This window comes from Macrobrachium rosenbergii, chromosome 1 (assembly GCF_040412425.1).
Source record: "Macrobrachium rosenbergii isolate ZJJX-2024 chromosome 1, ASM4041242v1, whole genome shotgun sequence".
In the NCBI taxonomy this organism is placed as follows: domain Eukaryota; kingdom Metazoa; phylum Arthropoda; class Malacostraca; order Decapoda; family Palaemonidae; genus Macrobrachium; species Macrobrachium rosenbergii.
The window spans coordinates 56,207,622-56,232,978 of NC_089741.1; the positions used below are offsets into that span (position 1 = coordinate 56,207,622).

The 25,357-nt window shown below is 40.6% G+C and overlaps 1 protein-coding gene across 1 annotated transcript in view; it reads right to left on the bottom strand.

Moving 5' to 3' along the window:
• Positions 1–25,357, bottom strand: part of LOC136838636 (chitinase domain-containing protein 1) — an 87,287-nt gene that overhangs the window by 751 nt on the left and 61,179 nt on the right. Inside the window, exon 9 of the mRNA XM_067103939.1 lies at positions 20,405–20,553. Coding sequence (XP_066960040.1) covers positions 20,405–20,553 — 149 coding nt within the window. The remainder of the gene's footprint in view (positions 1–20,404; positions 20,554–25,357) is intronic.

Genomic DNA, 25,357 nt, shown 5'->3' on the forward strand with positions numbered 1-25,357 from the left:
GTTTTATTGCTATCTGTGCTGGTTATTGCAAATAAAAACCTAAGTAAAAATAAGGAAAATAGGACAAAAACTGTTTGACAAAATATTTAGAAGTACAGGTACTGTATATGCTGGTGTATAAGCCGACCTTTTTAACATTAAAAATCTCCTCCAAAATGGGGGGGTTGCCTTATACACCAAGTATAAAAAAGAAAACTGAAATCCTGCCGAGATTTTTAACGTTAGGCTAACCCTTGAAGTGTTGTTGGTTGTGTCACTAGTTAACTACCATCACAACTATTGACACTGTAAACAAAACAACTGTAATAACAGTAAAACCCGTAGGTAATTCAAATGATTCACTAACAACACAACTATTGATACCTTAAACAAAACAACTGTAGTTACAGTAATTATAATTAGACATTAGGATGAGCAAGCTCTCACTGTTACTACCTTTATCCAGAGTACCATTATTCAAATACAATTATCACAAGACCCCCATCATGGCCACCAACTATCGGTAAAAACAAAAGGAGGAAGTATGAAGCTTTGTTCTAGTTAAAAGTAGTAAACTTTGCAAAGCAAGAAGAAGCAGCAGAAATTGACATGCTAGCAGATTTGGATTTTGATCCGTATGTTGATTTCCTTAAAAATATATCACAATATGTCATCAATGAGCTTAAGATATCAGATGAAGAACATGATTATGAATTTGTAAGAGTTTACTGTTTAAAATGTTTTTAAACAATTTTAATTGTTGCAAATTAAATATTATCCTCTACATACATACTGTAAAGGTATTTTTTTTTAAATGACCTCACAATTGCTTATGCTTATATCAGCTGATAGTGTTACTTAATTTAATAAATTGGGAGTTGTCTTACACAGTGGACATTCCTCTAAATCCACATTTTTACACGAAAAATGGTGGGTTGTATTTGCACGGAGTCACCTTACACGCCAGCATATATGGTTCATAAGTCAAACTCTTTGAAAAACCCCTAATTTTTTAGGATTAGGATCCCTTGCTTATATATACTCCCTCAAGTATTAAACACATACATTACATATTCATGTGTCTGTGATGACAAAATGGTTTCATTAACAGAAATTAAAATTCTAACTTGAAATAATATAATCTCTCTTGCTCTCTCTTTTAGGATACGACTTAAACTTAACTTTCATAAATAATATACTATGTTATTTATAAGTTTGCAGCAAGTTATTTTACAAAATAAATCAAAGAATAAGATCTTTGTCTAACTTTGCTAAGCTGATATGGCAGTTACTTTGGCCTAAAATTGCAGTGTGCTAAGGAGGTTGTGTGAGGTAATTAACACAATGATTATACAGAAAAGAGAAAGAGAATGAAAGAGAGGTAGAGGGAATTGCATCGGAGAACTGTTTAGTTACTGCAATTTATTTTTATTCTCTAAAAATATTCACTTTTATCCTTTAACCTTAAACCTCAAAATTAATGCAATTGGCTAACTTGCTGAGGGACATAATTCACTTCTACTCAACAATAATTAGTTTAGAGAAAATTTTTTTCATTATATTTCTTTTAATTATATACCACTTTAATACAATACTGTACTACTAACACACTTGTACCTTGCTAGGCCAGAAATGTATACAGTATTTACAAGCTTGAGAAATCTGGAAATTCTGGAAATTATCATCATAACCTGTTATCAGGCCATGAAGAAGTTAGAGGCTTGGTGAGTTTGTCAGGTGGGACTTTACTAATTTTATTCCTTCCTCTGGTACATTTTGAAAGCTGTCTTCAGTATATTTTTGGCTAACTGTACCATTTGTGGGTGGCATATACAGAAATTTTAATAAAGTTGTACAGTGACTACTAATCTACTTGTATCTAACACTCCTTTCTCCCAAGGATACTCGAGACTATCAATACTGAACTCAATCAAAGCTTCAATACATGAAACTGATAGTGCATCTTGGGTGGTACTATATACTGTAAACAGTGCAAAGGTTTTTTGTAGCTTGCATCTAGCTCTAGCTGCCATGCTTTCTGCTCTTCACCCTTTAGGTCTTCCTATTCATCTCTCCAACTTCTTCAACAATACTTTGCTCCATTTTTCACTCCATATTTATGAATAAGTCCTTAGGGTGGACTTAAACTAATAAAAATACATAAATAATAAACAAAATAACAAATAATAATGAAGAGATAAATAAGGAAATAAATTAAATTAAAGAAAAATATATTAGTAAAAATTGGAAAGATCCACAAGAGCAATGGAATTTAAAATTTCACCCTTTGAAAACTTCCCATAAATCCATAATTATAATTTTTTTTGTAAAGAAAATATTTGCAATTTACTTTCGGTTTTTTAAAAAAAGCAACTGGATGAATACCTACGTGTTGTTTTGTGTTTTAGACACTATAAAGAAATCACAAAAATAATAAGACAAATGTTCTAAAAAACAGGTTTTGAAGTAGGAAAAAGCTTTTTATGGTAGTCGCTGTTGAGTCCCTAAGGAGTTACCTTCCATGGGTCTGTCAGAGCTCCATGGTGACTGCACCAATGTCAAAGAATTCTCTTTTAGTTGGTCTTTTGGCCAGGTAATGTGCCGTAATGATAAACATTATAACACGTGATGGAGTATATAATGGACTCAAAGATAAGAGGCACTTTCCCCTATCTTCAGCAAAGCTGTACCCAGTTTTCCATTGTCAAAACCTGCTAGAAGAAGTGATTATCACACATGCGCAGTCTGCCATACCGTCAACAAAAGGATTGGCAAAAAGACCAAGAAGCCAAAATTTTCTGTTGGTCAGTGCAGGATGATCACTCACCCAAATCCCATGCCTTTTCATCAGAGAAGTGGGAGGGTTTTGAGGACTCAACAGCGGCTACCAAAAATAGGTTTTTCCTACATCAAAACCTGGTTTTTGATAGCATAGTTGCTTGTGTCGTCCTCAAGGAACTTTACAGAAATTGACATATGACAGAATGACTTAAGCTCTCAAATTTAAATCCCAACAACTCAGAGAAAAAATATTTCTGGTACCAGGTCAAACCACAACTTTCCAGCCCCATTCTTTATTCCACGTACCCCTCAGGTTTTGGTAACAAAGAACAAGAAACTAAATACAAACCTACGTTTTAGGGTGAAGTTCTACAGTGACTTACCTAAGCATGCTGGGTCTGGTTACAGTACTGTAACACCTTCCCCCAATGATAGTTAGCATACCCACCCGTTAGGGAAGACCCCTAGTTTTCCACTGTAATGCCTATGGAACCAGGACTAACTATACCCCCTACTGATATGCAGTGCAGTTGAATTTGTTTGAGCTCGTGGCAATAATGTTTTTAAGAATACTGTCTCTGATGACCACCCTGAGCATTTGGAGACTTCTTCGAAAGAGACATTTCTGAAGAAGGCCAATGACATATTTACTTTCCTAACATCTTGTGACATATGAGAGGAGTGTGGATTTGACTTTTTAATGAGGGACACTAAAATTATTCTCAGCCCTTTTAGAGAAACTGGTTTGTTTGCGCTAGGGTGTAGGAAAATAGGACCCTCTCGGATGTTTGCCGTGACCTCTAAGTAAACCTTAGGGGCCTGAACCGGGCATAATATCTTGTCTGCTAAACTGAGTTTACTTATCAAAACAGGTGGTTTCCTTCTTAAAGGATTCTCATTCTTGGCCAAGAATGATGGGCCAGGGGACAAAAATAACTGATGGTCAGCTGTTTGAGAGATGTATCATCCCCGTCTAAGAGAGCTCAGTTCACTATTACGAGCTCCTGATGCTAGAGCAATCAAGAAGATTGTTTTTGCAGCATGTGAGTTGTGGTTGTATTGGGTCCCCTGAATTGAGGGTTTGACAAAAGTCTAAGCACCTTATTCAAGGCCAAGTATTTGGAAGCCTTTCGGGAGCGGGTCTTTGTATTGCATAAGACCGGAGAAGGGAAGTGACAATTTCTATACCAGAGTCAATCCTGAATCCATAAAGCAAGGGTTCCATTAATGCTGCTTTGTACACCATGATTGCTATAACCGCAAGGCGTTTGTCTTCAAAAAGGTATACTGTATAAGAAAATTTAAGCGTTTCCACAGAAATCTCAACTGGGCTCTCGGTATGGATATAATCTAACCATATCTTCCATATGGACTGGTACTACTGGATAGATGATAGATGATGTCCGTAGATTTTGCACTGGGTACCTAGCAATGTTGGGTGAGTAATTTTCACGGTAGACAATATTTAAAAAAATCCACGTGAAGGTCTTGGCTCAAAAGGGAGTAATAGGATCCTATGCATGTTTGGCCAATTTGGGGCTATTAAGTAAGCTGTTCCTTTGAAGGTTAGAAGCTTGCTCAAAACCTTTGAAATCTGGGACAACTGAGGAAAAAGGTATATTGTCCTTCATTTGTTCCAGTCTTGTAGGAAGGCATCTCTTGGTGTTGTTTGACTGTCCAAGTTCAGAGACACATACACTGGGAGCTTGTGATTCTCGTATGTGGCGAACAGGTCCACTTCTGGTTATGGAAGCATGTTGGCTATTGTTTGAAAAGAGTGGTTGTACAACATCTAATCTGCTATTACGTTGAGCGATCCTGTGAGGTGAATTGCAGACAAGTGCCACTCTCTTGCTTATGCCATCCGAAGGATGGCTAGGATTATCATACTGAGAGGAGGTGAACGTGATCCCAACCTCTCGATGCAGGACATTGCAGCCATGTTGTCTAGAACCAACAAAATGAGTTTTTTGAGAGACAAAAAGACAACCATCAGCTCCAGGAAACTGATATGACAATTCCTAAGAGTAGCTGACCACCTCCCTGCCACCCGATAATCCTCCCAATGTCCTCCTCAACCTGTCAACAAGGCATCTGTGTGTATTGTCACTCGTACAGATGGAGGAGTCAGGGTGACCTGTTTTGCCAGAGATTCCTTCCGGGTCCAAGGCCGAAGTATCTCCACAACTTTTTTATTCTTTTGACGAGGTTGGTCATGCATGTTTTTTCTTGCATGCGATGGCCAGAATTTGTTCACATTTTTTAGTTGCAATCTGAGCATAGGATCTATTACTGATGTGACCTGCAGCAGGTCCATCATACGTTCTAATTGCCTTCTGGAAACTCTGGGCTGTGCAAGGAATGTTTTGAGGTCTTTCCTTATTCTGTTTTGAGTATTGAAGGGGAGAGACAACAGGCCGTGAAGAGTATCCCAACACAGTCCCAGCCACTGCAAGCGTCTGCTGGGTGTGAGGCAGGATTTTTTCCAATCTATCATAAACCTTTTGACTGTAGTCTGTTGACCACTGCTCTTAGGTTTTTCAAGCACCTTTTTCTTGTGGGCCCCCAGATTAACAAGTCTTCTAGGTAGGGTATTAGTTGTATTTTTTCTTGTCTGAGTTCTTGAACAACTACCACTGCTAATTTTGTAAAAATTCTTGTGGCAATGTTTAGTCCAAAGGGCATGATTTTGAACCCGTACATATTTTTCCCTATCCAGAATCCTAGGAAGGGGCGGAAGGGAATGGTAACAGGGTCATCCAAATATACAGTACATCTTTCAGATCTATAGAAGCTGTCCCTTTTAGAATGAATGAACATACTTGGGCAACAGTAGTCATCCGAAAGTTTTGGCAAACAATGTGCTTGTTCAATGTTGATAGGTCGAGGATCACTCTTTGTTTGGAGGAATCCTTTCTGGGGACACTGAAGAGACGTGCCTGGTGGCTAATGTACACGTTTCTCTATGGCTCCCTTGAACAGGGCCTTCTGCACGTAATCTTCCAGAGAGGGGCCTGGTTTTTGGAAGAACCCCTTTAAAGGAGGGGGGATGAGACCATTTCTACCCCAGCCCGTTGAAAATAATTCTATGTCCCCAAGGGGAAGATTTCCATTGCCTGTGATATCATCGAAATCAACCCCAACCATACAATTCCTATTGGTATCTGCCTCTTCCTCTACCTTTGCCTATGATAGGCACTCCAACAGATGTTGCTTTCCTTTTCCCCTATAAGAGGGTCTTTGGTCCTTGTGAAAAGGATGGCCTTGCTGTTGTTGTTGAAAGTTTGCAAGTTGTCCCTTCTGACCACCTACCTGTTTTTAGGGAAAACTTTTGGGGTTGCCTGAATGCTTCTATGATTTCTGATCATAGCAGGGCTTTTTTGGGTTGGGTAAAGGGAAGTTTTGGGTTTTTATGTTTCCTGAATTCCCCTTTCCCCAGAAGAGCGTACACTGTACAATTCTGTTGGCGGGCTTGCTCATTGAGTGACAACACTCCTCAAACAGGTCCTTACAGAAGGGGTTAAGAGTGTAAAATGAAGTCACATTGGGGAGTGACTTGTTGGAGCCCTCCAATGCTTCCATTTGCACTGTTATGCATCATTCTAGAAAGTCAGAGTGCTTCTCATAGGATTCTCATAAGACTTTTGGCCACAACAGCAAAACTTGTTCTGGAATCTTCTGGAAGCCTTTTAGTGGCAACTTCCAGCAAGGTGGTAGAGGTTATAATACTAAGGAGGTGGATCCTAGCATGAAATTCTGCCAAGGCTGTCCCCTCTGAGATTCTTCTCACAGGGGGTCCCAAACTGCTGAATAGCTATTTCTAAAGGGAGCTTTTTTCTTTCAAAAGGGAGCTGAAGCATTGACCATTCTTTGGTGGAATTTTCCAAAACTGGGATGACCATGGCAAATGGCTTTAATTCTGCCACTGTCTCTCATTTTTTAGCCATTATCAAATTCTAAAATCTGCCTTCACAAGATTAATTATTTTGAAAGTGAAGGGATAGAAGGCTGGGGCTACTTGGTAAGCAACTTGGGTTAGGTTAGGTTAGGTCTGGTAAAGGGTATCTTCTACTGCTTTTAATGCTATGGGCAAAGGTAGGAGGACCGTTTCTTTTATAGTACTTTTATGCTGCCCTGTCTCCAAATTCTACATGTACAACTTTGATCATGGTTTTTCTCCCATTAATTAGATACTTAACACTCGGAGAGAAAATGCACACTGAAGCATCTCGCCAAGGATAATCAGCATCATCAGGGGTGAGTATTGGAGTCCCTATTAAGTTTTAATCTGAAGTTTTGTAGTCACAACTGGCCATTTTGTTGTTTCCAGTCGGAATTCCGGCATTAGACCTTGTTTGGGCGGAGTTTGTATCCACTCCCACTTTTCGGTTACAAAATGCAATATTTTCACACTTTTGGCTGTACAGGTCTAACCTAATTTCCTTTTCGGAATCATGTATCATGTCCCTTATACATTGCCATTCTGTGGCAAGGACATCTTTGATATTACTCATAATTTTCTTACAGAATTGATCAAATGTCGCAAACTGTGTATCCCTTTTGGGGGAGCTTTCGCAATCTGACTGAGCTTCAACCACTAAACTATAACTGCCTGTTAATGAAGGGGGCAGAAGTCCTGGGTGAGTTACTATACCCTTCCAAAAATGTAGTAATTTCAGTCAGGGTTAGGCGGATCTTGGTACATGTATCCCTTTTGGGGGAAAGATCCTCTTCAGCATCTGATAGCTGCATGAGGTATAGAATTCCTTCTGGAAGGTTTCTCCCATGGTTAGTTGAAATTTGTCTCCTTGATCCTTCTAGGTTCAGCAGAGCCATTTCAGTGGCAATGTCCACTTCACGTTCATTAGTAGGAATATAACTCCCATGTAAAGATTGTTCTACATACTCCACAGGCATAACCTGGGAGGTACTGGGGACTGATGTTACTGGGTTTTGGCCCAAACATAGATCTTGTTCTGAAAAAGGGTTAAATATCTGCTGCCGGAGTTCTGCCAGAAAGATATCTCCCCCTTTCCTCACCCCTGAACCCATCAAGACAGCTTAAAATGAGCTGTTTTGCCCTTGGAACTTGCTACCAGGAGCATACTACAAATTTTGCACATATCTGGTGTCCAACCAAATTTTCCTTGTTTTTTGCAAGGACTATGCTCATGGTAGGTGGTACGCGGAACACTTGAGATGAGGGACCTGCATAATGGCAGCCCTGTATTGATATACAACAAGTTTTTATTCAAAAGTAGTTAGTACTAACTGTTTGTAATCCTTATAGAGATAGTATATTTGATAGTACAGGCTAATTTGATTACAAGTGTGTAATTGTAATATTTTATTTACCAAATAAAATATATAGCTGTATTACTATACAATGTTAAGTCTTTTGCAAGGGCTATGTGAAAATGATATTTTCATAATAAAATAAATTTTTGAACATACTTACCTGGTAGTTATATATATAGCTTAAGTCCCTGACGCTGCAGAATTTCAAAACTCGCGGCAATCGCCGATGGGTAGTCAGGTGTACCACTAGTGCGCCTCTACCCAGGTACCTTGAACCATTCCAACTGTTCCTCAGATCTTCCATGCCCCTAGTCTCTAGAGGGGAGGAGGGTGGGAATGATCATATATAACTAATAGGTAAGTATGCCAAAAATTTATTTTATTATGAAAATATCATTTTTAAACATCTGACTTACCTGGTAGTTATATATATAGCTGATTGACACCTTTGGTGGAGGGTCAGAGACAGCCAACATCTTTGGAATTTTTGCTTAAGGGTTAATAAACCAACTTGTTGTTCTTACCTGGTTTAAGGAAGCTGACTTCAATGAACTCCCTCATTATGTCTGCTTTCCTTAAGAGGTCCAGCGATCCACTCAGGGGCTGAAGACCTCTAGAGCTGCCAACCGGTATACCAACCCTATGTGACAGACAACCTATAATACCCTTGTTCCGGCGCTGCCAAGGAACAAACTGATTACCTGACTAAAATCAATGATTGCTGAAGATTGCGCCCAATCTCCACAAACAACCATAAGATTACAACTATTCCAAGGCAAGAATCAAGGGCATCGAATTATGGGATTGCAGGGTAGTCCCTCTCCCACCACTGAGTTAGCTGCTATAAACGGTCCCAGTGTATAGCAGTCGCCATAAAGCGCTTGTACTTGCTTCCAAGTAGTGTGAGGCAAACACTGACTTGCTTCTCCAGAAGGTAGAGTCCATGATACTTTGTAGGGACCTATTCTGTCTAAAGGCCACAGAGGTTGCAACCGCCTGACCTCATGGGTTTTAACCTTTAGAAGCTTAAGGGCTCATTACATTCTGAATGCGCTTCCCTTATCAACTGTCTAATGAAAAGGATAACGCATTCTTTGACATTGGTAGAGAGGGCTTCTTAACTGAACACCAAAGCGCTCTGACCTGCTCCTCAGAAATTCTTCGGGCCCTTTGCAGTACGCTCTCAGAGCTCTTACCGACAGAGGACTCTCTAACTCCTCACCTGCGATTCTGCCAGATTCATAACTCAAGGACTTGGGCCATGGTTGTGAAGGCCGCTCATTCTAGCTAAAAACCCCAATTGTAGAGAGCAGATAGTTTTGCCGCCCTAAAACCGACGGTTTTATTGAAGGCATGTACTTCACTGACTCTTTTAGCTGTCGCCAAGCAAACCAAAAATAGAGTCTTCATTGTGAGATCTTTAAATGAAATCTCTTGCAAAGGTTCGAACTCATCGGACATGAGGAACTTTAGACCACGTGCCTAGGTTCCACGCTGGTGAGATCTGACTTTTCTCTTTGGTAGTCTCGAATGATCTGATAAGGTCTTGAGATCCTTATTGGCAGACAAGTCCAAGTTTCTGTGTCTGAAGACCGCTGCCAACATGTCCTGTATCCTTTAATAGTAGAGACTGAAAAGTTACGCTCCTCTTAAGGTAAAGAAGAAAATCCGCTATCTGGGTCAAGAGAGGTACTGGACGAGGACACGGAGTTGTTTTTACACCAACTTCTAAAAATATCCCACTTGGATTGGTATACCCTGATGGTAGATGACCTCCTAGCTCTTGCGACGCTTCTTAGTTGCCTCCTTCAAAATCCTCTAGCTCTTGCGCAGTTTTTGATAGTCTGAAGGCAGTTAGCTGTAGACCTTGAGGTTTTGGTGATACCTTCCAAGTGGGGTTGTTTGAGTAGATCTGGCCTTTAGGGGCAGACTTCTCGGCGTGTCCACCATCCATTCCCCGCACCTCTGTGAACCATTCTCTTGTTGGCCGTGGGGGACTTCACTAGAGTCATCCTGGCGCCTCGTGGGACACGAACTTCTGAATGACTCTGTTTATGATCTTGAAGGGGGAAAGGCGAACGTCCAGGTTGGACCAATTTAAAAGGAACGCATCTATGTGCATTGCCTCGGGTCTGGCACAGGAGAGCAGTACGCCTCCATCCCTTCGCTTGAGCTGTGGCGTAAGAGGTCTGTGCATGGACGACCCCAAACCGCCACAATTCTCTGCAGACATCTTGGTGAAGAGTCCATTCTGTTGCCAGGACTTGACCTTTCCTGCTCAGACTGTCTGCCCTCACATTTCTTTTCCCCTGAATGAAACGTGTCAACAATGTCACATTTTTCTCCTGGCCCAGATAAGGAGTTGCCTCGACGCTTCAGACAGTGACCTGGAGTGGGTTCCTCCTTGTTTGTTGATGGTAGGCCAACGCTGGCCGTGTTGTCGGAGTTGACCTGTACGACCTTGTCTTGGACTGAGTGTTGTAACTCTTTGAGGGCTAAAATATTGCAGTCAGCTCCTTTTGATTTATGTGGAGCTTCTCTTTGCTCTGGTCCAGAATCCTGATACTTCCAACTTTCCCAATGTTGCTCCTTTGACCGAAACCGACGCGCCGGAGAACAACACTAGGTCTGGGCTCTTCTGTTTTAATGAAAGGCCCTCCTGAAGCTTGACTGGGTCGTTTCCACCACTGAAGGCACTGTTTCATCGCTCTGAAATGGGGATACACTTTCTCTAGCCCGTTTTCTCTGCTCCAATACCGATTGAGGTGGAATTGGAGTGGGCGAAGGTTTAGTCTTCCTAAGGAAACGAACTGTTCTAGCGAGGAAAGGGTCCCAGCAGGCTCATCCATTCCTCACGAGCACATCCGCTTCCCAGAAAGTCCTTTAATTTTACTAAGGTCTGTTCCATCCTTGATGGTGACGGAAAACCCGAAAATCCCTGGAGACTGAATCTCATCCCTAGATACAGGATCTCTTGAGATGGGGTCAGATGTGACTTCTGCCTGTTTACCAGAAGTCCTAGTTCCTCTGATAAACAGACTGTCGTTTGAAGATCCTCCAGACAGCGATTGAAGGAAGGAGCCTGAGAAGCCAGTCAGTCCAGATACAGAGAGGCCCTGATGCCCCTCGTGTGCAGCATTCCCGCTACATTCGACATCAGTCTGGTGAATATTTGGGGCGTGTTTAGGCCGGCAAAGAGCCCGAAACTGAATACCTGTTCCTGAAGACGAATCTCAGGTATTTCTTGAAGCCTGGGTGGATAGGAATGTGGAGATATGCGCCCTGAAGGTCCAAGGAAACCATCCAGTCGTGTTGTCTGACTGCCGCTAACACTGATTTTGTTGTTTCCATGGAAAACTTCGCTTTTTGTACAAAGGCGTTGAGGGCACTCACATCCAGTACTGGTCTCCAACCCCGAGCTCTTGGGAACCAGGAAAAGGCCCCAGAAGAATCCTGGCTTAATCCAGATTTTGTATTTTCTCTATTGCGCTTTTTCTGCAATAATAACGAAACTTGCTGTCGAATCGCCTGTGCCTTGACTCGTCTCTGTATCTGGGAGACAGATCTATTGGTTTGTCTGCCAACGGGGCTTTCTTAGAAAGGGATTTTGTATCCATCCTGAGTAGTTGAATGGACCAAGGATCCGCTCCTCTTTCTCCCATACCTGCCAGAAGTTTAACAGCCTGGCACCTACCGCTGCCTGAAGGGGGAACGCCAAGTCCTGTTTCTTCCCTGTCTAGAGGCACTCCTTGCTGCAGATCTTCTACCCGCCCTCGAGGAACCTCTACCTGAGGGCCACCACTAAAGGGCTGAGATCCCTGAAGCACAGAAGCCTCAGCCTTCATTTTTTAGTCATGAAAGTCGTTGGTAAGACTTTCTTTGCTGTCTTCGATATAAGATCTTGTGTGGTTTTCTGAGCTAAGGGAGGTAGAAATCTCTTTAACCAAGTCTTGAGGGAAGAGGTGAGAGGAAAAAGGGGCGTAAATTAATTCCGCTTTTTGACTGGATGTGACCCCATTAGCTAGGAAAGAGCAAAGATGGGTCCTTTCTTCAAGATTCCTGCTGAGAAAGCGCGCTAATTCGCTGGCACTGTCTCTGATTCCTTTATCCATACACGACATAAGATGTACAAATTCTTCTTTGTCGGTCGTGCTGAATAATCCCATCTTCTTCCTAACGCCCCAGGGTCCAGTCCAGAAAGTTAAAGACCTCAAGGCCCTAAAAATTCTTTTGAGGAGGTGGTCCAACTCTGATGTTGACCAACAAAACTTCTGTTCTCCCCATGGCCATGGGCGAGATGAATCAACAAGATTCGAGAAGTCCCTCGGAAGAGGCAGGTATTCTAAGGCCGAACGATTCTCCCGCTTGATACCAAACGCCGATCTTGAAGCTAGTTTGGCTGGAGGAAAAGCAAAGGCTGTCTTTCCTTGTTCTTTCTTTGAAAGCATCCATTCATTCATCATTTTGAGAGCTCTTGGACGAGCGGACAAAACCATCTTCATAAAAGCTGACGACCTTAGGCGCCTTCCCAAGAGTAAATTCTGAAGGTGGGGAACGAGGAGCCATTGGAATAAAGTTTTCAGGGAAAACCTCCGCAAAAAGTTTCATAAGTTTTTTGAAGTCTGATGAAAGTTGAAGGCCTTTACTATCTTCTTCTTCCGAAACTTGTTCGATCAGATCCACAGGAGACTGAGGGATATCATCAATCTCTTCTTCTGATTGACCAAAACCAAAGAAGCGACTTCTTTCAAAGTATCACCTTGACGCCTGGCCCTGGTGTCCAGTCTCGTGACGCCTGGTGTCTTCGTGACGCCTGGCGCCCTGGGGCCCAGATTCTGACGCCTGGCGTCCTGGCGACCAAGATCTTGACGCCTGGCGCCCTGAAGCGTCCATCCTCTTGAGCTACTGGCGCCCTGGCGTCCAGACTTCTGACAATCATTGTTCAGTCCAACCTTAAGGTCGCTGAGAACTGGCCGCCTGTGCGACATCTGTCAAAAGCTTCCTCAGGCTGACGTAAAATGATTGAGGTTTCTGAATAGGCTAAACATTTTCACGTCGCTGTCCCGCCGCACCCTGAAGTCACTTGAGAGCTACGCCTGTGCGACATCGGGTCAAAAGTTCTCAGGGCGACGTGACAGCCATCGGGTGGACAAACGCCTGCATCCGCCTTATCTGCAGGCTGAAAGACTTGCATCAGGGAAGAGAGTTTCGCTGCATGTCCTGAATTAGACTGATTCGCGGAGCTACCTGTTGCTGGGGATCGACATGGGGAGCCGCATATCAACTACTAATTCATTTTCATCGATGCGACGTTGGAAATGAAGTTTCTCGCGACGCCCGGTCTTATTTCATCAGCGAAGCAGACGGCCGCCCGCGGGCGACAACATACGCCTGTTTTTCACTGGAGAGCAATTGTCCGAACTAAGAGGGAACGCCTGGGCTGCTCCAGTGACTACATCCCGGAGTAGGAAGCGTCAAATCCCGACGCCGCTCCACCAAGGAAGTTTCCTTTGAGGGGTTCGATAAGGTCGTATGACGCCAGTCCTTCTAGTAACAGGCCCTCCGACGAGGATGAAAACACTTTAACCTCGCCTTCCTATGGCGAGGGTGAGCGTCCTGGGAAGCCAACAGGTACGCTGAGGGGACGACTGCTCGGTAGCTAAAGCTCTCGCCCCCTTCGCCTGTCGACATTCCTTCTCAGGGGTTGGTGAGCTTGGAAGAGGTCTAGACTAGAGCATGACAGACCGAGCAACCGCACCTCCACAACACTTGCACTCTTATTTTTCTCATTAGCACTTGAATGTTTCTTAGATCTCTGACATTCGACCATAAATCCTCTCTGTCTCTTTGCGAGGATTCTACCTTTGTCCAAGGGTTTGAATGGTCAGCCATCATGTCCTTGAAGGTTGGTTCCTTATCAGTACAGTGGGGGTTCTGGGACTACCACTACTGGGGAATGAATAATAGGATTGATATGAGGAGAATCTTCAATTCTTGACTATCTCTAGAAGAGCGAGATTTACTACTCCCGGCTCTTCTGATCCTATCCTTCAAGCTTAGAAACATATCGGTAGTAATCCATCCACTCTCTTCTGATAAACCAAACATTCATCACATCTATCCTTTAACTCGCAATTTTTCCTCTGCATTTACACAAATAGAGTGGGGATCCAACGCGGCTTTAGCAAGCCGGGTTTTACACCCCTCACACACATTCTCACACTCAAGCAGAGTCAGACATCTTGGAAAGTGAAAAATCGTAAGAAAATCAAAGCGAGCAAAGGTCAAAATCAACAATATCTAACAAATCCAGAAAATCCAAATCAAATCCAAAAACGAGCTAAAAGCCAAAGCCAAAGTGTACTTCACCAAAACTCTGTGAAAATCACGGCTAAACGAGCAAAATTTTAACGATGCAACCGGTATGGCGGCAGGGAAGATCTGAGGAACAGTTGGAATGGTTCAAGGTACCTGGGTAGAGGGCGCACTAGTGGTACACCTGACTACCCATCGGCGATTGCCGCGAGTTTTGAAATTCTGCCGCGCGTCAGGGACTTAAGCTATATATATAACTACCAGGTAAGTCAGATGTTTAAAATTTAGTTTTTTGAATGTCATGCCATTCAGATTAACTACTATAAACAATTTGTTTATCTAACCCAGGCTACTGTTTTATATGGCTTAGGTTAATGTTTCTAGCATAATCTGCATTAGGCTAAGAATAGAGGATTTCTTAGAGGGGTCTCGCTTAACCTATTCTAGACCACTGCCTATTTTAGGCTTATTTAAATCACACTTATGGATATAAACTACAGGGAAAATCCCCTTAATCTAGTTTATTGTTTTATCTGGCCAAGATTACACTTTCATCTGATATTTGGCCACTGCTTTATTTAATCTAACCTAATGTTTAGGCTAATAATTCCCTAAAGGGATTCCTATTTAATCTAATTAGGCCACTGCCTGGTCTAGGTTTATATCACCTTTAAGGATACAGGCTACAAAAGATTCCCCTAATATGTAGCCTTACATATAGGGTACCAAGCCACAAAAAACTAGGTTACATTTAATTTAGCCTAGGTTAACTGTTTATATCTAATCCTAGGATATTTGGTCGAACTACCTGTAAGGCCAATAATAGGATATTTCTTAAAATGTTCTCACTTAACCTAGTATAGGGTATTGCCTGATCCAAATTATTTAGATCACTCTTAAATGTATAGGCTATATAAAACAGAAACTCATTAATATTCAGCCTTATATCTAGGCTACTATTTTGTCTTGCCCAGGATATTGTTTTATCTAATCCCAGGCTACCTTGTCTAAGATACTACTTAGGCTAATAATAGGATATTTCTTAACAATTGTTCTCATTTAACCTAGTACAGTATTGGTTATTGCCTATATAAAACAGAAATTCTAGTATGTAACCTTATAGCTAGGCTACCATTCTGTGTAGCCCAGATTAATTACTTACTCTACTCTAGGCTACTGCCTAATCCAAGTTATTTAATTCTCATTTAAAGGTATGGGTTACATAAAACAAATTTACTTCAGTATGTAGCCTTAATGCTAAGCTACCATTTAATCTTGCCAGGATAAATGTATCATCTAGTCCTAGGCTACCTGGTCTACTGCTTAATCCATATTATTTAGATCATGCTTAAGTGTATATGCTATATAAAAAAGAAAAATTTTCCTAATGTGTAGCCTTATAGCTAGGCTACCATTTTATTTTGCCCAGATTATTACCTAATCCTAGGGTCCTTGACCTAAGTTAGGCCATTGTTTTAGGCCCATAATGGGATATTTCTTAAAAGTTACCCTAATTTAGGTTACTACCTAATCTAGGTTATTTACTTCACACTTAAGGATATGTGATCCTAGGTTATAGGTTATAGGCAACATCCCCTGTTATCCAGTCTAAATTATTCTCAATCTGATCTAGGCTACTGCCTAGATTATTGTAGACATCATATAATAAGAAAAGATTTTCTATATTAATAATAAATTGTGGAACATTTCTTTTAGTTGAAATATCTAATTGAAATGACAAATTTCTAAAATAATTACAGTAGTACTTTTCACAACTAACAATAAGCGATTATGACCTAAGTGCCATCCATGTGTTGGCAAGAAAAACTGGGTTTTCGGCTTTCACACACAATTTAACTGACAATTCCAAAAGTTTAAAACTAAAGCTTTAACTGGAACTTAAAACTAAGCACTTAACTTGCTTCTTTAGGTGATTCCTATTGTGAAATATGGAGCACTGACAAAGGAAGCTGATCCAAAGTGACCACAGAAAGTAAAGGCTTCTTGGTCTTTTTGCTGGTCCATTTGTTTACAATATGGCAAACTGCACATGCGAGATAGTCACTTCTTCTCCTAGCAGGTTTTGACAATGTTCAATTGGGTACAACTTCGCTGAAGATAAGGGAAAGTGTGTGCTTATCTTTGAGTCCATTATATACTCCATCATGTTACAATCTTTATCATTACAGCACATTACCTGGCCAAAAGACCAAAAAGAATTCTTTGATATTAGTGTGGTCACCATGGGGCTCTGACAGACCCATGGAAGGTAACTCCTTGAGGAGGAAACAAGTGACTACGCTATCAAAATAATATATATCCAGGAACTGTATACTTAACCACCTCTTCATAGGAAGAAGCTGGATCCATATACACCAGGAAATACAATTCAAAGAAGCTGGATCCATATACACCAGGAAATAAAGTTCTCCCATAAAAACTTACCATTTATGCCCAAATCAAGTCTGATGAAAGCCATTCTAAGGAATTGGCTAGGATTTCTCAGAAACAACTGGCAGAGCCTACATGTAATTTCCTGGGATACCCCACAAACTACTGCGAGCAACCTACCCATATCCTCTGTTGTAGGCACCACCACACTGATATATTTAAAATCCTTTGAACACCTTCAACTATCCTTTTTTCCTTAGATTCATGTGGTTTTCTTTTGGATCTTCATCTTGCTACTTCCATATCTTCTTCTTTCATGACTATCTGCTCCTCACCCTTTGTCAGCAAAAGTCGTAACTGTCTCTATCTCTGAAATCTTAGTCTATTTTCCAGCCACTGGACATCAAATCTCTCTGAAACTTCATTAGTCATATGATCTTCCAACCAAACTGCAGCCTCATATTTTAGCATTTGTCATCACACCTCTTCAAAATCTACATACATACAAAATGCCACAGATGAACGTAAGACTTGATCTAAGCATATCATGAATGCACTAGGGATGTCAGTTATACTACTCTTGCATTAGCTAATGAAAGTGGCATGAAACAAACCATGTTTTAAACCTTCATTTAAGAACAATGCCATTCCCAACAGGGAAAGTACAAGTTATATGGTAAACTTTATATTAACCCTTAAACGCCTATTGGACGTATCATATGTCGACTAAAATTGTCTGTTGGGTGCCGAGTGGACGTACCGTACGTCGACTACAAAAAATTTCAACCTTCGGTCAACTTATTTGACTCGACCGAAATGGTCAAAAAACGCAATTGTAAGCTAAAACTCTTACATTCTAGTAATATTCAATCATGTTCCTTCATTTTGCAACAAATTGGAAGTCTCTAGCACAGTATTTCGATTTATGGTGAATTTTTGAAAACTTTTTCTTATGCACGGCGGTAACTCAGCCAAAATTTATAAATTCTTTCGCTATTTTGTCGTAATTTTGCACTGTTCTATATTAGTTACATAAAGTTTTATATATGAAAATTTGCGCAAATTCATGTATAATACAGCAAAATACAACCCATAGTTGTAGCTTTTATCAGTTTGGAAATATTTTCATATAAACTACTTATAATGCCAATAAAATTTCAACCGCTGGTCAACTTTGACCGAACTAAATGGTCAAAAACGCAATTTAAGCTAAAACTCTTACGATCTAGTAATATTCAATCATTTATTTTCATTTTGCAACCAGTTGGAAGTCTCTAGCACAATATTTGATTTATGGTGAATTTCTGAAAAACTTTTTCCCTTACATCTGCGCCAGAAATTCTTTCACACGTTGTTGTAATGTTTGCACTGTTTTATATTAGTCGTTACATAAAGTTTTATATATGGAAATGTGCAATTTCATGTAGAATACAACAGAAAATAACCATGGTTGTAGCTTTATCAGTTTTGAAATATTTTCATAAATCACGATAACTGCTTAAAAATTTCAAGCTTTCGGGTCAACTTTAACTCGATAAAATGGTAAAAAAACGCAATTATAAGCTAAAACTCTACATTCTAGTAATATTCAATCATGTACCTTCATTTTACAACAAACTGGAAGTCTCTAGCACAATATTTCGATTTATGGTGAATTTCTGAAAAAATTTTTTTCCTTACGCTGCGCTATGTAACTCGGGCCGAACATCTCAGAAATTCTTTCACATGTTGTCGTAATGTTTGCATCGTTTTACATTAGTCGTTACATAAACTTTTATATATGAAAATGTGCACAATTTCATGTAGAATACAACAGAAAATAGCTCATGGTTGTAGCTTTATCAGTTTTGAAATATTTTCACATAAATCACGATAACTGCCAAAATTTCAACCTTCGGGTCAACTTTAACTCGACCAAATGGTAAAAACGTAAATTGTAAGCTAAAACTCTTACATTCTAGTAATATTCAATCGTTTAACTTCATTTTGCAATAAATTGGAAGTCTCTAGCACAACATTTTGATTTATGGTGAATTTTTTTAAGAAACATTTTCCTTACGCTCATGCTGTAACTCTGCCGAACATCTCAGAAATTCTTTCGTCTCGTTGTTGTAATATTTGCACCGCTTTATATTAGTCGTTACATAAAGTTTTATATATGAAAATGTGCGCAATTTCATGTACAATACAACAAGAAATAACTCATGGTTTTAGCTTTTATCGGTTTTGAAATATTTCCATATAAATCATGATAAATAGAAAAATTGAATTTTGTCAACTTTAACTCGACCAAATGGTCGAAAACTGCAATTTTAAGTTAAAACACTTACAGTCTAGTAATATTCAATCAATTAGCTTCATTTTTCAACAAACGGGAAGTCTCTAGCACAATATTTCGATTTATGGTGAATTTTTGAAAAACATTTTACGTCCGCTGTTACTAATTCATGCATCATTTTGTGATAATATTTTTCTGTGTTGCTTTTGATCGTTTTAAAATTTGTTATATACCAAAATCATTGCAATTTAGTGTACAATACAACTAAAAATTAACTCATTAGCTTTAACTGTTCTGCTTACAGCGTGATTTGTATACAATTATATACGCAGTTTTTTTTCGCTGTCATATATTCCAATATTTATATATGATAATGATATTTTTTTCATTTCTGATGGTTGCACACTAAACTTCAGGCAATGAGAAAAAATGAGCCAAAAATGAACTCTTAATCTTAAAAAACTAAGCATGCTGTGATTTTTGAAAACTTTTTTCCGCTTCAAGCGCTAACTCACCAACGCCGCCAGCATACGGGAGACGTTTTTGTAAATAGGGCTTCGGCGTTAAAGGGTTAATATACTTAACTAATGTGACAATTCCATTCGATGTATTATATCTGATTCAATAAAATTCAGCTATAAAGCCAAGCACTGGGGCACTTTCAGCCATTCAGTGCTTTTGACAGTGAAAAGAGGAAGTTGGAGTGGTTGAACAGGAAAATTGAAAGAAGGAAGCAGGTGGAGGTAAAGTAAAAGGCTAAAAGGTGGGTGCAGCAAGGGTCCAAAGAGAGGCTACAAACAACCTTTAGTAATGCCTACATTGCACCCTTACAGGGAAGACATGTTGGAGATTCTGGTAAATGACCAAGGATCTAGAAATATCAAATTCATTAGTATGGGAGAGATGATACTGGGAAAAATAAATCTAAAAAAAAAAAGGAAAAAAATTTGCTCAAACACTAATACAAGGGGACAACAGAATTATATTGCCTTACACACTATCCAATAAGTAAGCATGGAATTTGGATTATATATACTACTTAAAGGATGCTGCAATTGATATAAAGGGCATTAGTGACTTATCTGCACGAGATACTTTGTCCACAGTGGCAATCTTGTGAAACATTGGTTTACAGCTGTGTCAGTTATTTTTGACTAAGAAATTTTCCTCACATACTCCTGTTTCTTGAAAATGTATCTGATTCTAAGCACTTCCAAAATGAATGATGACTGACAAGAAACCACAATTCTTTTTATTTTGTTTGCACACTAAAAGTATTATTTTCATAAATACAAGTGAACAAGATATGCATGTGCTAAAAATACCATTAAAAAACAAACAAACAATTAATGAGATACTTACTTGTACTCTAGATAATGTTCTTGAGATTCTGGATCAAAGGAAAACTTTGGTTTATAAGTTGCTAGAATATCAACATACTGGTTACCAAGCACATGGCTTCCACCAGTCACAGTGTAGTCCAATCCATACAAATTAAGACCAAGAAGAATCTGTAATACAAAAAAAGTACTGCATTAATGCACAGTATACTGTATATGATATATAACTGTCATGGTAGAGATAAACATTATGATCAACAAGGTCGTGGTCTCTAATGAAACAAAAAATTATTCAATGGTGCCGATGCAATGATGGAAATCTTTCACTCAAATTAATGATAATACCCTTTGTAATTGGTGGACTGGAAATATGAATTGTTTTTCATCTTATCAAGACGTTAAGTTAACCACTCAAAGTTGAGGTTTTCCATGACTGAGTGTGCGTACCTAAGTGCGTAAATGTAATTAAGTGCATAGTTGCATAAGCTCAACTTGCACTGTTCGAGATGTGTACAACGACATGAGAGGGGAAAGGAATGTATCTCCCCTTGTTTTCATTTGAAATGCCACATTTCTCCCTTGCAAAAGGTATGCACTTGTCTTAGCTTATAATGTACATGTTGCCACAAAATAGTGTTCTTTTGTATTTTTACCTTGACGTAACAACAAATTACCAGGAGTTCTTATGGTAATGTTATGTAAGTTGCACCATGTTCAGCATGCATGTGGTTGCAACTGTACCACCAACCATAAGCTAAGATGTGCGATATTCCTCCATAAGTTTATAAAAATGTCAACTGTGGAGTTAAATACTGCCTGTTATGCATGTAAAATCAAGCTAACTGTGCAGTGTAACAGTTAAGTTAGCCTGAGTACAGTGTAGCTTAGGCTAAGGACTGCATGCTGTTTGGAACAAGAGTGCTGTCCTAAATGAACTTTTTTGTATTACAGGGAACCAGTATAGGTACCTGTATAGGTACCAGTTTAGGAAGGTATAAGAACCAGTTTTAGAAGGAACAATTAAGGAAGGAATACAACTAGGAATAAGTTGCTTACTTGCTTTCACAATGTATCCACCTACTGTTAAGAACTAAGAAATATTAAAGAACCTGCAGGAGTCAGCCTTTCCCTCTACCCTAACTACAAAAATGAAGATTCGTTCGTCTCCAACATCAAGTACCTATTCCAGCTAAGAATAGGCCTAGAATATTAGCCTAGGCCTATGAGGCGCTCTTGTATTAGCCTATGCCCAGGTTTGAATTGCCATGTACAGTTGGGCCCCCGTATTCGCGGGGGATGCATACCAGAACCCCCCCGGAATACATAGTTAAAATCCATGAATAGTTAACCACCCCCTCTAAAAACTCTTATAACTGCCTACATTGAAAGTTCAAATACCAAATGTATACCTTAAATTACCATCCTACAGCAAATATACCTTAAATTATTATCCTATTACTGAATTAGTCTTTGAAATTATATTAACATCATTTCAAAGTCATCTTAAAAATTTTACACTTAAAAATATATGTACATACTGTATGGCTTACAGCTACGTGCGAAAATAATCCAGTCCCTCCTACGTATTCTGGCATGCACATTTTCTTTCATACAGTTACTATTCACGCCGTCCCATTTTCTTTTACAGGGGAAACACTGGTATGTACTTAATCCACAAGAGAGAGAGAGAGAGAGAGAGAGAGAGAGAGAGAGAGAGAGAGAGAGAGAGAGAGAGAGAGAGAGAGAGAGAGAGAATAAAAATACATATGCATATTAAAAATACAGTATTAATAATAAGATTATGTATGTAAACCATACAGGTACTCACCAGTGATGAATGTTGATTTTAGATGAATGATGATGAATAAGCTGTGCAGTCTGATGAATGACAAAGATATGACTGCAGGCAAAGCAGAGGCGTTACATCTCAACGGGTGCCTCTTCCCCTTCTTCAGGCGGTTGGTGAGGCACTTCTTCAGATGACTGGGGAGGCTCTTCTTCAGGCACTTGGGGAGGCTCTACTTCAGGCAATTGGGGAGGCACTTCATCAGGCACTTCAATCACTTCAGGCACTTCTTCAGGGGTTTGGGGAGGCTTTGGAAGGTCCTTCTTTGTCCGTTTTACGAGCATGGTAATAGGCAGCTGCTGTCACTGCTTCTTTATGCTGATGAGGGTTTGACTATAAGGCTCCAATGCCACATCAAGGGCATTTGAAAACTTTAAGGAGTGTTTCATGTAAGGATCCCATAACGTAGTCGCATCCTGCACCTCCTTGATTATCCTCTTATGTTGGGACGGACATTCCAAAGACAGGCCCTCATCCCCCTCCTCGTCTCCTGAACCTGGCATCTTCTTCCTCACTGGCAGACTTCGTCAGTTCTTCCAAATCCTGGTCCATCAGGGGGTCAGAGTGGGCATCAATGAAGGTGCCTACTTCATCCTCGGTGATGTCATCGAAACCTTCTCCACCCAGAATCCTCGCCACTGGACCGCCTTGTCAATAGCCGAATGGTGAATTTCTTCAGGAGAGAAGCCCTTATAATCATGAACATGCGCTGGCCACTTCTTCCAGCATGCATTCAGGGTATCTTTATTCATGTCCTTCAACGATCAGTCGATGACGGACAGACAGTGTAAATTCACGTTCAGTGTCCATTGCATTCACAAGGTGCTGGAGGGAGTTCTGGATGTAGAGTGCCTTGAAGGCACGGATCACACCCTGGTCCATAGGTTGCAGGAGAGAGGTGGTGATGGCAGGGAGGAACTCAAGCTAGACTCCCTCGTAATAAAGATCAACAGGGTGGCCACCAGCATTATCCATAATCAACACCTTAAACTCCATACACAAGTCACTGAGATATTGCCAAACTTGAGGGATGAAGCTTTGGAGTAAGGGATTTGGTGATCCAGGGCTTGGGGTTGTGCATCCAAAACGCAAGCAGCAAGTGCTTGGTATAATTCTTGAGGGGCTCTGTGGTTTGCAGCCTTGTAAATGAGGCCTGGCTTTAGTATGAAGCCAGCTGCATTGCTACACATGACGAGGGTAACCCTATCCTTCTGGGCCTTGAATCTGGAGGCTCTTGCTTCTCCTCCATGAGGACTGTCTGGGACGGCATCTTTTTCCAAAACAACTGTTCTGGATGGTAGCCCTTCTCCTTTATAAGTTTCTTGAAGGTCTCCAGATATTTCATGGCGGCTTCCGTATCTGCGGATGCTACCTCTCCATGCAGAGAAAAGTTCTTCAGTCGGAACTGCTTCTTAAATCTGTGGAAACACCCCTTGCTGGCCTGAAAACCTTGAGGAGCTGACGAAGGTCCTGCTTGTGCCTCTTCCTCCTCCTCCTCCTCTTCTTCCATGGGTTCGTCGAACCCCAAAAATTCTAATTCTCCTTCTCCATTGCCTTCCTATGCCTGCACTACTATTTCACCGCCTTCCACATCTGTCGAATACTGCTGGTATAGTCGTCGCGCTTTTTCGCAAATAAGGTTAGAGTCCAGCAGTACATTCTTCTTTCAGCATCCTTTATCCAAAACGCCAATACAGATTCCATCTTCACGACTGTCTTATCCCGCACTGTTGAAGCTGTTTTTGCACTACTGAAGAAGCTCAAACTTACAGCCTTTTGTATCTTGGCCTCTTTTTTTTCTTGATGTGCTGCACTGTACTTTCGTTCACGTGGAAATGGCACGCCACTGATGCGAAACTTCTGCCTTCCTTCAACATATCGAGAAGTTTTACCTTCTTGTTGAGCTTCATTGCCACCTTCTTATGTTTATGCTCTTTGCTAGAAGCCCTAGTAGGAGCAGGGCGCTTAGGAGGCATTTTAAGGGCACAATTACATGAGATATACAAAGATTTTAACATGAGACACAAAGATGGACGGACACACACAGCTTCGCTACATGAGGAACTTGGAAGAGATACGTAGTGACGCCTTCCCAAAATTGCCCATCTTGCAGACAGGGTCTTGAGATTCCAGATGCCATGAGACAAGAAGTCCCAGGACACTGAAGTGCAGGTTTAGTAAGGTTAGGCTAGGATAAGTTAGGTTAAGTACCCAACCCAACCTAGCCCCTTGAAGAGCAGGTGACTACCTTCTGGTTGATGCCATGAGACAAGACGTTCCAGGATATACTGAAGTGCAGGTCTGGTAAGGTTAGGCTAGGCTAAGTTAGGTTAAGTACCCAACCTAACCTCTTAAAGTGTGGGTGAATGCCCTTCAGTTGATGATTTGAGGCACGTAGTATTTCCACAGGTGAAGTGTACAACACCTGAAGGAGACAGTTGTCGTCTCACCATTAGGGTAAGTCCTCTCACCTCTCTGAAAGAAGATGGGAAGGAACGGGGATACCCTGTCGAAGACCAGGACTCCTCTTTCCATCTTTACGAATCAGGCTTCATCCTTGTGCTAAGAAGAGTATTGAAAAGAGGACACTAAGGCTGCTGTAACGAGGAGTAGGCCTCCTATGAAAATGACATTTTTAAAATAAAGTTTTATATATACTTAATCAGTAGTTACTTAGCTAAAAGTTTCTACTCGACTGCAGCTTGAATTCTGAATTTTGTGGTAGTGACTCTTTTGTTTGTGTAGGTGACAAGACCCCACCCACTTTTGGGGTAAGAGAGAGGAACAACACAGCCAATAGCTCAATTTGTTTATGTTTAAATGTCCATGCGCAGGGATGAGAGCAGGCTCCATCCGTAATTACTGGGTAAGTATATATAAACTTTATTTTATCATAAAAATGTCATTTTTATATAAGTAACTTACCCAGTAATTACTTAGCTGATTCCACATTGAAAGGCAGTGGGGAATCATGGACAATACTAAAGCCCCAAAACATTAATAAAGCCCTGGGGTGCCTCTACTGAAGTGGGAAACTTCGCAGCGAAGGAGCACTCCGAAGGCTGACAAATTATTAAAAGCAGCCTTACGGCGAAGGTCCTTACCGAAGGCCAACAAAGCATACAAATC